The sequence below is a fragment of the Octopus sinensis genome, linkage group LG6 (genome assembly GCF_006345805.1).
Source record: "Octopus sinensis linkage group LG6, ASM634580v1, whole genome shotgun sequence".
NCBI lineage: Eukaryota > Metazoa > Mollusca > Cephalopoda > Octopoda > Octopodidae > Octopus > Octopus sinensis.
The window spans coordinates 80,863,306-80,878,293 of NC_043002.1; the positions used below are offsets into that span (position 1 = coordinate 80,863,306).

The 14,988-nt window shown below is 36.9% G+C and overlaps 1 protein-coding gene across 1 annotated transcript; it reads left to right on the top strand.

The window, feature by feature from the left end:
- Positions 1-14,115: 14,115 nt before the first annotated feature.
- LOC115213269 lies at positions 14,116-14,718 on the top strand. The gene has a single exon (XM_029782203.1). It carries the CDS (start codon positions 14,116-14,118, stop codon positions 14,716-14,718), a length of 603 nt encoding a protein of 200 aa, XP_029638063.1.
- The last annotated feature ends 270 nt before the right edge of the window (positions 14,719-14,988 follow it).

The window sequence follows — 14,988 nt, forward strand, 5'->3', positions numbered from 1 at the left end:
CGCACATATGGTTGTGATGAACGTGCCTGGTGTACCCTTATCAGACGGGTAGTCGTGATGGGTATACTGGGCTTCGTATATTTGTACCCCAGTGTTACTTTGATGGCCTGCACTGCTCTCTCACTCAGTAATAATAATAATAATAATAATAATAATAATAATAATAATAATAAATGCCCTGATGCAGTACCATGCCCTGATGCAGTAAATGCCCTGATGCAGTACCTAAATGCCCTGATGCAGTATAAATGCCCTGATGCAGTACCAGGCAGTGGCTCTCATGGCTTCTGATCTTAACTGATTGGAAGTGTTATCATGTACATTGTTTTGTCTTGGTATAAAAGATGGGCTACAGCAAATATTCTGCTCAATACCACAGATTTGCTTGTCAGTTGTTTGACCTTAACCAGTTGAGCATGTCCCTTAGTGGCTGACGATATGTGCATCTCTGATCACGAGCAGAAGTAGTGGGGGAGCATCATAGCCATGTGTTGAGAAGGATTCTTTGGGGTTTGAATAATTCACCTCTGGAAACATGGGTGTTTCGTTCAACGTCCTTAAACAACCCTTATTCAGGGACCATTTGAGCAGGATGGGTTACTCGATCTGAAGAAAATTCTAACTGGGCTCCACCTGCAAGGTCATGTGCTGTTTATCTTGATATGAGATCACCATGTCGCGCACATATGGTTGTGATGCATGTGCCTGGTGTACCCTTATCAGACGGGTAGTCATGATGGGTATACTGGGCTTCGTATATTTTACCCCAGTGTCACTTTCATGGCATGCTCTGCTCGCTCACTCAATAATAATAATAATAATAATAATAATAATAATAATAATAATAATATAATAATAATAATAATAATAATAATAATAATAGTAATAACAATAAGGCAGTGAGCTGCCAGAATCGTTAGCACGCTGGACGAAATGCTTAGCAGTATTTCGCCCATTCGCTATGTTCTGAGTTCAAATTCGGCCGAGGTCGACTTTCCCTTTTATTCTTTCGGGGTTGATAAATGAAGTACCTGGGTTGCTCTCGTTCATACTTTAGATTGAAATTTCTTAAATTTTGAATGTTTATCACTTTATACTTTGAACTCGTCTGTCGAAATATAGCTCAACCAATAAAATATCTTACAATCGAATCGCGCTCTTCGACGACCTTCCACCCACAAATTCCAGGTCTTCTGCCAATAATAGAAATGATTATTATCATTATTACTATTAGTGACTGAGAGAGAGCAGTGCATGACAGCAAAGTGACACTGAAGTACGAACCCCAGCATGCTCATCATGACCACCCGCCTGATAAGATACACCAGACGCATGAATCACAACCATATCTGCGCAACAGAGTGATCTCATATGAAGATAAACAACGCATGACCTTGCAGGTGGGGCCCAGTTAGAATTTTCTTCAGGTCGAGTAGCCCATGCTTAACTTTCACTTCTCAAAATGCATGAGGAGAAATGTGTTTTTGGGTTATTAGCATCACGCCCTGGAGGAATGAATAAAATAACGGGAGAATATCATAAAATTTTATACATAACGGTTTCATTAAATAGTCTTCTTTTTTCTTTTTCCTCTTTCTTTGTCTTTTCTTCTGTTTTCTTCTTTACGCCTGTTGTAAAATTGAAACTTAAAGACTGACGATATCATTCCATCAACGTGCGGACGTGGGTTGCTCTCGTTCATACTTTAGATTGAAATTTCTTAAATTTTGAATGTTTATCACTTTATACTTTGAACTCGTCTGTCGAAATATAGCTCAACCAATAAAATATCTTACACTCGAATCGCGCTCTTCGTCTTGACTGTTTACCTTTGTGAAGAGTTACGTCAATCCTTTTAGAATGTAATAATAATAATAATAATAATAATAATAATAATAATAATAATAATAATAATAATAATAATAATAATAATAATAATAATAATAATAATAATAATACTCTGTTAACCATAATACCGCGGCGAAAGAATTTGATAAGCTCAGAAAATATAAAGATTAGGTACTCGAAATCGAAAAGATGTGGCATCTCAAGACGGCTAACCAATACCTGTGATTGTAGGAGCATTTGGAATGATAAAAAAAGGAGCTGAAAGTTATTTAAGAATGATCCCTGGCTTACCATCCATTCAAGAGTAGAGCAAAATATTGTCTTAACTGATATGTCATACATACTGAGAAGAGCATTGTCGTTAATTTTCTTTCCCCTTTCCCCCTTATTTTCTTTGTTTACTTTTTATTTTATATTTTTATATTTTTTGTGTCTTTCTTCCCCTTTTTCTCTATCACGTGTCTTTGTTAAGGAACAATCTGGTGTGTTTATTTTAATGACCTACAAATGTATACAGTGCATTTCTCTGCCCTAGGTGTTCGGAAGACACTCGGCAAGAAATGGAAACAGAATTTGAAGAAGAGGATAATGAAAATAACAATAATAATAATAATAATTATTATTATTTTAATTTTTTGCCAGAAGGCCAGCTTGAAGGAAGTGGGAATGAGTCGATTACAGCGAGCCCAATGTTCAACTGGTACTTATTTTATCGACCCGAAAAGATGAAAGCAAAGTCGACCTCGGCGCAATTTGAACTCAGAACGTAAAGGCAGACGAAATGACGCTAAGCATTTCGCACGGGGTGCTAACGATTCTACCTGCTCACCACTTTAATAATGATAATAATAATAATAATAAATGGTATACACGGTATACATTAGAAGGGGAGTATATGTATTATACGAGTCTAGCAGAAGAGGGAAGAAAACTGTGATAGTGAAGGGATCCCCCTCATACAGGATGGTCCCTAGGGATAATCGAAGAAACTCACTACCCAAGATCACCCTGAATACCAAGAAGAAGTACTCTCTACAACTCCTTTCTTTCCATTCACAGCTCTACATTGTAAGTGGTACGTACCATCAGCTCTTGCCATTTTCGTAAATTTCACCTGCCTTTTGATAAATTCTCTCGGGGACAGCACCTCCCTCTCCATTCTGATTTTCCTTTCCAAGTGAAACTGAGATAAGTCGATGAAAGCTTTACCAAAGAGGAATGCGTCTACCCTCATTCCTTTCAGCCTCGTCCACCAAATAACGTCTTTCGCCAAAGCCACCAGACAAAGAAAAACTGCTTTGCCTGTCCCGTTAAAGGAAGGCGGCGGGCCACTCATCATTATGCACTCGGTTGACAGACGGATTCGTCCCACACACGACAGCAGCTGTTCATCATAACCCCACAAGTCAACAATCCCGTCTAACAGCACATCGGTGCCTCTAGTGTTTATCTCTAACCGGTAGTGCATCCCCCCTGTAGCACTGCCGGGCCAAAGACAGCTGGAAATCATCCCAAATAGTCCCCGACTGGAATGTCCTCCGGAATAGACTTGCCAGTACGTCTTCGTCGACGCCGTTTCGTTTTCGTTGAACTTCCCCACTACTAATGTTCTGTATATAGCTAAAGTGGAACATCCACCGATTCTATTACCCGACTTGTTGAGGAAAGTGAACGCCTGACAACATTCTAAGTGCCAGGTGCCCAGTCTCGGCCTATCCTTTACTGAGGATTGCAGCATCATCAAGGAGACGAGCTGCGGAAAGGCGCGTCTCACAAACGGAGCCCACACACGTTCACCTTCTAGAAATCATTGCAGAGGGCGCAACCTGAGTGCGTGTCTGGGTATCAAAAGCTATGGCAGGCCTAAGATTCCACACAGAGGGGTTTGGCAGCAGACTGACCAACTGACCATTGGAACGCGTCGCTTCCACAGGAAAATAAACATGATACGCTCCAATCTAATCAAGCAGTAATGGGCAAGGCACGACGGTCAGACGATATGTGATAACAGAGGCGATGTAGGCATTCGCTACCTCTTCCCGACCATTCAGGGACAACTTCCTGGCTGCCCATTTCTGGGTAAGACAGGCCGCCCTGCTCGTCACCTCTTCCCCATTCTTGGAGGTCGGAACCGAACCAGACCCCGACCAGTTTAACTTGTCCGTCAGTCCAGCGTCCGACTGCATCGATCTGTCTCTCCAGGTGCCCAGTCGTAATCCCACCGATTTGTCGGCGTTTATTTTGGCCCCAACAACTGACTCATATTCCTTTACAATGGAGCTGACCATCTCTACTCCGGAAACGTCCGACACCATGACGGTGGCGTCGTCCGTGTACGCCGATAATGCCTTCCCGTGTCCAATTTCGAAAGAGATGCCACTTAACTATTCCAAATTCCGCAGCAATGGTTCGAGAGCTAGCACATACAGAAGAGGTGACAGCGGATAACCTTGACGGACCGAACGTGCTATACTAAACAGCTGCGATAGGTGGCCATTTACTTTGACTACCGTGCAAATTCCGCCGCGCATTACAGCAATCCAGCCTCTGCAATAATAACAACAACAACAACAACAACAACAACAACAACAACACAACAAACACAGCAGCAGCAACAGCAACAGCAGCAGCAGCAGCAGCAGCCAAGCAACAACAACAACAACAACAACAACAACAACAACAACAAACAACAACAATAATAATAATATAATAATAATAATAATAATAATAAATGCCCTGATGCAGTACCAGCAGTGGCTCTCATGGCTTCTGATCGAAACTGATTGGAAGTGTTATCATGTACATTGTTTGTCGTATAAAAGATGGGCTACAGCAAATATTCTGCTCAATACCACAGATTGCTTGTCAGTTGTTTGACCTTAACCAGTTGAGCATGTCCCTTAGTGGCTGACGATATGTGCATCTCTGATCACGAGCAGAAGTAGTGGAGGACTCATAGCCATGTGTTGAGAGGGATTCTTTGGGGTTTGAATAGTTCACCTCTGGAACATGGGTGGTTCTTTCAACATCCTTAAACAACCCTAACAGGGACCGTTGAGCGGGATGGGCACTCAATTGAAGAAAATTCTAACTGGGCCCCACCTGCAAGGTCATGTGCTGTTTATCTTGATATGAGATCACCATGTCGCGCAATATATGTTGTGATGCATGTGCCTGGTGTAAATTTATCAGACGGGTAGTCATGATGGGTATATTGGGCTCGTATATTTTCCCCAGTGTCAGTTTGATGGATGCCTGCTCTCTCACTCAATAATAATAATAATAAAATAATAATAATAATAATAATAATAATAATAATAATAATAATAAAATAATAATAATAATAATATAATAATAATATAATAATAATAATAATAATAATAATAATAATAATAATAATAATAATAATAATAATAATAATAATAATGGTCGATGCAAAAGGTAACAGTAGTACCAATAATTGTTGCAGCCCTGGGAACAGTGAGCAAATGTCTCGAGAAGTACGTGAAAAAAATAGACTGCAATAAGGGTGGGGCACTTTCAGAAAACAGCACTGCTTGGATCCGCTCGAATACTCCGGAAGGTGCTTGATGTTGTAAGCTACAGTAAGTTTAAGAAAAGCAGGTACTTCTTTATACATACTCAGAGAGAAGAAGGAATTTCTTATTGGTAGGTTTCCAGGTCCAGTGTCTATCAGCATAAACACGCACAATTCGCAATTTACCTTAATGTTAACGATGACCTGAGTTCCTGCAAATTCGATGATTGTTTATTGACTTTTGCTTGACTGTTACATGACCTAGTGGAATACAAATTGTTCTTTAACATTTAAAATCGAAGCCTGGTAGCAATAGAAACCAATATCCATCTCTACCTCTTGCACATTCGGCACGAATGAAAGAAAGCTACTTATCACAGCTGTGCAGAAATTAAATGCTACGCATGTAAAAGTTTCCGAGATAGTTGCCTTTTTACTTGGTTTCTTGAGTGGATCATTTTCGGATATTTCACTTGCTTCCCCACCGATAATTAAATCCTGGAAGACTAAAATATAGATCTTATAGATGTATTACTCACTCTCCATTTAAAATCGAAACCGAGAAACGGTTTTTAAAAACAACAGATTTTGAAAAAGTAGCTTTTCAAGTTATCCGCTTTACAAGGACCTCAAATAAAACTAATGTTGGCGTAAAAAAAAAATTCCAGCAAAGATGAATGGAATCGATTGTGAAGAATGGTGCGCTTTACAGTATGGGTTTTGGATGTCTTGGAAATTACAAAGAGTATAACAACAGGGAGCTGGTGGGGGAAAATTTTACAGCAACTTATTAGAATATGGGTAGAATATGGGTTGTCGCGTGTATTTAAAAGCGCATTGCTTGCATGCGCATATTATTTCTTCCGTGAAAACTATGACGCCAGTCCAGATCATGTTGAAAGTTTTACTAAGACATTGTAACATTAAAGAAAAGGCAACAAGGTCGATAGTATACTACTGTTATGGGAGACATGTTTTGTTTTTTTTACCAGGCCCTGGTAAAAAAAAAAAAAACAATTGTTCACAAATGAAAAGGGCGATAAGTAAAGCATTTTAATTTCTGACATGTTTCATAAGTTTGTCAAATATTTTATTTATTGAGTACTTTGATTTGGATAATTTTGAGCAAAGAAAGCTCAGAACTTCGTGTTTGACAAGTATTTTACTTCGATTGATTTAGAATACTTTGAGCAAACTAAACATGAAATTGATGATTCTTCTCTCAGCATAGGAATAGAAGAGAAGCTAACGCCTATCCTGATCACTAAACAATAAAGACTAAAAATGAAAGTAAAATTATCTCCAAAAATATCGTTTACATTTCCAAACTAGCACCGTTTTCATGCGTACAGGCATTACAAAAATCAGGATAATGAAAGAATGTATGATCTTGTGCACCCATAGACATTGAATAATATGCGAAGGGGACTGTCAATAATCATCCTCCTTTTATTAGTGGGTTATCAGTCTTATCTAAAAAGAATACCTTGGATAAGAAAACCCCTACAGTAACACATACCAGTACGTATAAAGACGTGATTTATTACAACGGAATACCCAGCAGCCCACCGTAATAAGAATCACAGAAATGTCATCTAGATTAAGCTTCTCTTTTCATTGAATTTTAATTTCAATTCTTCCAACAACATTTTTTAAAGATTTAATTGATTAAAATTTCCCTGCTAAACATAAATATAGAAACTTATTCAATATGGATATTCTTGTATGAACTTAGTTTCCTCACAAGCACGAACTTTATAACTCATAAACCATTTTGGCTTTCTCTCTCTCTTTCTATCTATCTATCTCTGTCTTTCTTTCTGCCTGTCTGTCTGTCTCTCTATCATATATCTATCTCTCTCTCTCTCACTATCTCTCTATCTCTCTTTCTCTCTCTCTCTCACTCTCTCTCACTATCTCCCTATCTCTCTCTCTCTCTCTCTCTTCTCTCTCTCTCTCTCTCTCTCTCACTATCTCCCTATCTCTCTCTCTCTCTCTCTCTCTCTCTCTCTCTCTCCCTCTAAATGTACCTAGCTATTTAATGCAGTATACAAGACTCCGTCCTTTCTCACCAACCTTCTATCTGTCCATTCTTTTTCTTTTGACATCTGTTCACAACTATCAACACATCTCCTAAACTATATACCTGAATACCTACATAAATAACAAATTAGCTAAATGACAAAATAGCTGACAAAAAGAAACTTATAAACTGTACCACACTTGATCTATATATTGGTCTGTCTGGACTTCTTCCGATATATTTGGCTAATTAGACATCCAACTACGTTAGTTATTTCACACTCTCTATCTTAGTGTCTCTCTATCTTTCCCATGTATTCTCTCATTCTCTCTCTCTCCCCTCTCTCTCCTCTTCACCGCTCACCTATTCATACATTCATACATATATATATATATATATATATATATATATATATAAATACATATATCCATACATACATATATATATTATATATATATATATACATATATATATATGTGTATATTTATACATATATACATATATACACATACATATATATATATACCTATATATACATACATATATACATACATATATATATTATATATATATATATATATATATATTATATATATATATATATATATATACATATATATATAGTATTAGCTGTTGACTTGTATCCCTCTCACAACGTGTATATTCGATATATTTATCCATATCTGTCTATGTTTCCCTATCTTTTCTCTAGAAACATCGCTTTTCTCTCTTTTTCTCTCAATATCTTCCCATCTCTCTTTGTACGCTTGCATCTGTCTGTGTGTCAACAACATATATTTTAAAATAATTACGTTCACAGCCAGACTTGTTCATTACTAAAATTACCGAATTCAATTGAATAAAAACTTACTCAAGAATTTTCCCAACACACCTTTAGATTTACCTGAATTTAATTAACCCGCCAGAATTGTCAATATTACTCACATACAGTCGGGTGTTAACTTGTTCTGTATTACTTATTCCTCGTAAACATTACTTTAACATGAAACTTTGAGTAATTTTATTTTTCCGTGTGGTTTTCCTCTGTTAATTTTTTTTTTCTTTTCTATTTTACTTTTTAGCAAATTTTACAATTCTCCTTTTACTGAATTATTTTTGTAATTTTTAACTTCCAGTTTCTTTTCTAATAATATGTGATCAGATGTCAGGTGTTTACTGTCATGTGCATATGTTTATCAACCCTTCCTCTGTTCTGTTTCTTCTCTTTCCCGCTCTCTCCCTTGCTTTATAAGTTTATTTACACACACTCACACATACACATATGTATATATATATATATGCATGTATGTATGTACGTATGTGTGGGATTATGTATATAAATATATATGTAAAACAAATATATATATAGAACTGAGAATGTGTGCCACTCTATCTGTCCATCTGTCTGTCTGTCTGTCTGTCTGTTTGCATCACCAAAACTCGAGAACTACCCAACCGATTTCGTTCACGTTTTACACATGTATTACTTTGAGCCCGTGGGGTGTTTTGTGCCAGAATATTTTGAACTTTCTGCTTAATGCGAGCCCGGAGCAATCTATTAGTCTGTTTCAGCACTACGTGTCAAAAGTGAAACAATAACACCTTTATTGTAATGTGATATAGTTTCACTTTTAATAGTTTCATTTCTGTTAGTTTCACTATACACACACACACACACACACACATATATATATACAAGTTTGTATATATGTGTAAATATATGTGTACATATATATGTATATGTATATATATATATATATATATATATATATATGTATATATCTATGTATATATATATGTGTGTGTGTGTATGTATGTGTATATATGTGTGTGTGTGTATTAGTGTCTATGATTGTCCCACACCCACCATCACCTGAAAACCGATGTTGGTGCGTTTACGTCCCCGTAACGTAGCGGTTCGGCCGAAGAATCAATAGAATAAGCAGCAGGGGTCGAAGTAAAGCAGTAAAAGTCTAATATATATATATATATATATTATAGCCTCAGGCCGGCCAAACGCTTGTAAGTGGATTTCGTAGACGGAAACTGGAAGCAAACTGTCGTATAGATATGTACATTTGTGTGTGCGTGTGTTTGTGTGTGTGTGCGTGTGTGTTTAGCCCCACCATCGCTTGACAACCGATATTGCTGCGTTTACGTCTCCGTATCGTACCGGTTCGTCGAAAGTTACTGGATACTGCTAGAATGAATAAGTACATGGCTTACAAAGATCGATTTGTTTAACTATAGGCGGTGCTCCAGCATGGCCGCAGTCACATGACTGAAACAGGTAAATCAATGAAAACCTATGCCATTTTAATCCCCAGCAACGCCGGGTATGGCTGCTAGGATATATATATATATATATATATTCACGAAAATATATATGTACGTAGATAAGTAGACAAATTGACAGACCAACACATAGATAGATAGATAGATAGATAGATAGATAGATAGATAGATAGATAATGAATTGCACAGCGGCTTTTGTCTTATGGCCTTTGAGAGATAAATGACATATTGTTATTTCTGTTTTACGGTATGCAGAAACTCGGTCACAGCTAAACTGGTCTGTGAAATTTGCATTCTTATGCAAATTAGACGGACAGAGATAATTAATTATGCAGTATATGGCGACTTTTGGACAATTTGAAATAGAATATATACATGGACGACTCCCGGCACTAAAACTGGTGTATACTATGCTAAAATTCAAAGCCACAGGTTTGTTTCTTGCGCCTATTTATGTATCATATGTATATATTACCTGGCTTACAATCACATAGTAAACGCTATTAAATGTTAAGAATACAGTTTTAATAAATTTAGTTTTTACTTCGACGTCAAGAGCAAATATATTGGTTTGACAACCAATTTTATCATTTTATGAGTAGAAAACGAGTGATGGATTTAACTATATTCTTATCTTCATAAAGCTTCACCGGATAATATGTATCTCACAACATATTAATGGGTGAAATAAAGCTATTTGTAGTGTATGCAAATTCGGAATCTTTTAAACGGGTTTACCTAATTTGCATAACAGTACATTTTTTCTTAACACTGATAATAAATTAACAATGCACTTCAGGGTAAGGCGGCGAGCTGGCAGAATCTTTAACATGTCAGGCGAAAAGCTTAGTGATATATCGTCCGTCTTCATGTTCTGAGTTCAATATTCAACTGAGGTCGACTTTGCCTTCCTGCCATTTCGGGGTCGATGAAATATGAATCTCTTGAGGACAGGCATCTATGTAATCGGTTATTTTAGGAAATATAAGGAACAAAAGAACTGGTAGCTTCGGTGGTCAGCGAGGCTTAGTGTTCTGAAACACTTACCTGAGAACCCAAGATCACAGAAAGAATGACTCAGGTTCGAATCCCGCTGGGAACTGGATTTTGAAAAGCAGTAGGGGGACACCTAGGCGCCATTACCTGGTAGGGCCCGGCCCCCGTAAAGTGTCAGGAATGAGAGCCGAAACACTTATCGGATGGAAGTTCTTCCTGTGAAGATTTCTCCTGTTGTGCGCATGCATTGCGACGAGAATCTGATGTTTACTTTTACATTCAATTTCTCTGTTATGTGCACGTAAGAAAACTGAGTAATATGTGTATTGAGTTCTACACGTGCAAAACACTGGATAAAAGCAGAGAGTAATCTATATCTGTAGTGGTTACGTTTTCCACTCGTTTGAAATCAGAATAGTACATACATATATACATTTACAAATATATTTATACACGAGGGGGTACCCAAAAGAAACCGGAATTTTGTAATATTATTTTATTCACTTAGCTTTACATGTTTACACTTCAAAGCATTCTCCACTTGAAGCAGTGCATCGGTCCACTCTTCGAAGCTGCCCTGGAACGTCTCTGTCCCTTTTTTCTTCACCTCTTCCACATCTGAAAGAACGTTTTCCTTTAAGGACTTTGTTCTTTGGGGAAAGAAAAAAGTTGCAGGGAGGAAGGTCAGGCGTGTAAGGAGGGTGGGTAAGCGGGGCTCTACTATTTTTGGTCAAAATCAGTCTCATACTCCTGGCGGTGTGCGCATGCGTGTTGTCTTGATGAGACCACCACTCACTACTTTGCCACAAGTGAGGCCGTTTTCGTCTCACCGCATCTCGCAAATACTTCAAAACTTCCAAGTAAAATGTCTAGTTAACAGTCTAACCGTTTGACAAGAGGAACAAATTCTGTGTGGACAAACCCTTTCCCACCGATGAAACAAATCAGCATCGTCTTGATACTGGTCTTCTCTTGACGCGTTTTGTGGGAGCGTAGGGACATTGAACTCTTCCATGGACGTGATTGCTGCTTCGTTTCCGGGTCGTACCCGTAGCACCAGCTTTGATCATCAGGGAAGACTTTCAGATAAAAGGTCCGGATAAACTTCAAACTGTTCTTTCAGTTTAGAACACGCATTTAGGCGTGACTGCTTTTGAATTTCCGAGAGCAAGTGAGTTACACATTTTGCTACAACTCTTTTCCTTCGCAATTCCTCGCTCAAAATTCGTTTGCAGGAGCTCCAAGACGTACCAGTCGCACCAGCAAGCCTTGTTGACTGTTCGATGACGTCCTCCAAAATCAGTCCTCTAAAATCAGTTTATGAATTTTCATGATGTTTTCAGTCGATCGGGAGGTCGATGTTTGCCCTGAACGAGGTTAATCTTCAAGCAACAAGTATCCATTCCTAAAGAGTGAAAACCACTCGTAAGCTTGTGTTTTGCTCATGGCAGCGTCCTTGTAAGCTGTTTAAAGCATGACAACTGTTTCGGCTGTCGTTTTCCCCAGCAGGAAAGAGAATTTCACAGAAGCACGCTGTTGCTTCGTTTCAGTCTTCGCAAAAATCGACGTAGTGGGTGGAGAAGCACTGCAAAACAATAACGCACTGCATAGCAGTACGAATACACCGGTTGGCAGACTGATGCCTGAGGGTTGCATCAAGTGACTTCTAGCTGCGAAAGTCTGAACTACGACTGGCTTGCCCCACAGAGAACATTTCTGATTACTTTTGTGTACCCCCTCGTATAAACATATGTATGTATATATACATAAGCAGTCACATAACCACCACTGATATATCAGTATTGTCTCCTCATGCATATCATACCACGAATATTATTAACATATCCTATTAATATTCTCAATGCACAAGCACACACATATATACACATATCTAGGTATACATATAGATATTTATTAATATCAATCAGACGCATATTAATAATAGCGAATGCATATATATTAATAGTCAATATATGAATATAAATATGGAAATATGTGTGTTTGTGTGTGTGTATGTGTGTGTGTATGTATACGTTGGCGTACCTACGTAACACTATATCTGATTAAAATACCCATATCCACTGTGAGATATGATGATAAAGCAAAACATATATAAAATTATCACAAATGAAATAAATATAACTGTTTGCAATATCAGTCATATTTTTATGTAATCTTCAATATATTTTCCTACTTATATCTTTGATATTTTTTCTCTCTACCAGCTGGTATGTTATTGTATCAACACTCGTAAATGTCGAATGTTAGAGATAAGTATCCATGTATCATTTACAGCGAAAATATCTAACAAATCGATAGGGATTTTTTTTGTTTTAACTGCGTCTTCGATTATTATTTTCAAATTCTCTTTTATACTGCACTTCGTTATGTTATTTTGTGTTTGCATATCTATAGAGAGAGATATGTAAATATGTGTCTATATATTGCATATATGTAAATATGTTTCATATATATTACATATATATATATATATAGATAGATAGATAGATAGATAGATAGATAGATAGATAGATAGATAGATAGATAGATAGATAGATAGATAGATTGGTAGATAGATAGATAGATAGATAGATAGATAGATAGATAGATAGATTGACAGATAGATATTTATGCATATATATATATATATATATTTATATATTTCCATATATATATATGTACCTATATATTTTTTATATTTATATACGTAAATATGTACCTATATATTTTATATATGTATATATGTGTGCATTTGTGTATCAGTGTACATGTATGTGTAAATTTCGTAATCATACTACTAAGCATTTCACAAGCATAGAAAACATCATTTTAGCGTAAATCATTACTGTAAAGAGCTCAATAAAGGCGACAATAATCCCCAAATAACGATAAAATGTGTGTGATACACACACACACCACGCACACACACGCACACACACACAACACACACACAACACACACACACCACACACAACACACACATATATATATATATATAATATATATGTAGGTCCCTTGTTTGATTCGGGGTTAAAACCACAGTAAATAAGGTACTCAATACATAGCAGAGTAAAATTAATGTATTATATAGAAGAGCTTCACAGACGAGGAACTGTTTCATTCAAGAGAAATCATCAGGAAGCTCCTGATGATTTCTCTTGAATGAAAAAAAGTTCTAGTCCTGTAGAAGCTCCTTCTATATAATAAAATATTATATATATATATATATATATTATATATATATATATATATATATTATATCTATATCTTAAAGTATCGAACTGTCAGAATGAGACCGCTTTGGTGGATAAATATTCTTGAGCTGATTATTCTTATAGGTGTTTATAAATCTAAACATGAAAATGTCACACAGTAATGGAGTGAAGAAGATGGCCACCCAGTATTCAGCAAAATTATGACCCGGGGAAGATTTCAACAGATTTTACAAGTTTTGCGTTATAATGATGCTAGTGCAAGAAGAAAAATGAGAAGTGATGATAAAATGGAGCCCATAAGAGAAGTATTTGAAATGTGGAATCAGAATTTAAAAGATGGATATGTTCCAAGTTCATGCATGACAGATGATGAACAATTAGTTTCATTCAGAGGGCGCCGCCCATTCCAGGTATATATTCCTTCAAAACCAGGGAAATATGGAATTAAAATTTGGGCAATATCCGACAGTGAAACATCTTATGCCGGGAAAATGCAAATCTACACTGGAAAAGATCCAGTAAAAGGGAGAAAGACAAATAAAGGTTCAAGTGCTGTTGAAGACCTAGTAAAAGAACTTGAAAATACTGGTCGCAATATTACTGGTGATAACTTTTTCACAACTCTAGGATTGGCTCGAAAGATGCTTAGCAAGAAAACTGCTTTAGTTGAAACAATTAGAAACAACAGAGTTGAACTTCTAAGTGCTTTCACAAATGGAAAAGAAACGATATCAATAGCCCAATATTTGGATTTCAAAAGGATTCTACGATCCTGTCTTATTGTCCCAAGAAACATTATGTAGTCACAATTTGAATTCCAGGCACTCTCAGCCTTCAATTGATTCAGAAAGTGCTGAAAAGAAACCTGAAATTATTACCTGTTACAACAAAACAAAAGGAGGAGTAAATACCCTAGCTAAGATGGTAAGGACATACACTTGCAAAAACTTACTCGAAGATGACCTACGGTTATATTCTACTCCATGATTGATATAAGTGCAGAGAATGTTTTCCTTGTTGCTAAACAGCTTCACTTACAAAGTTTCAAGAATAAAAAACAGACAGTGCCTAAT

Bases quoted from the DNA above. Each gene is read 5' to 3' on its own strand.
- LOC115213269 (XM_029782203.1), top strand. From the start codon at position 14,116: ATGACCCGGGGAAGATTTCAACAGATTTTACAAGTTTTGCGTTATAAT.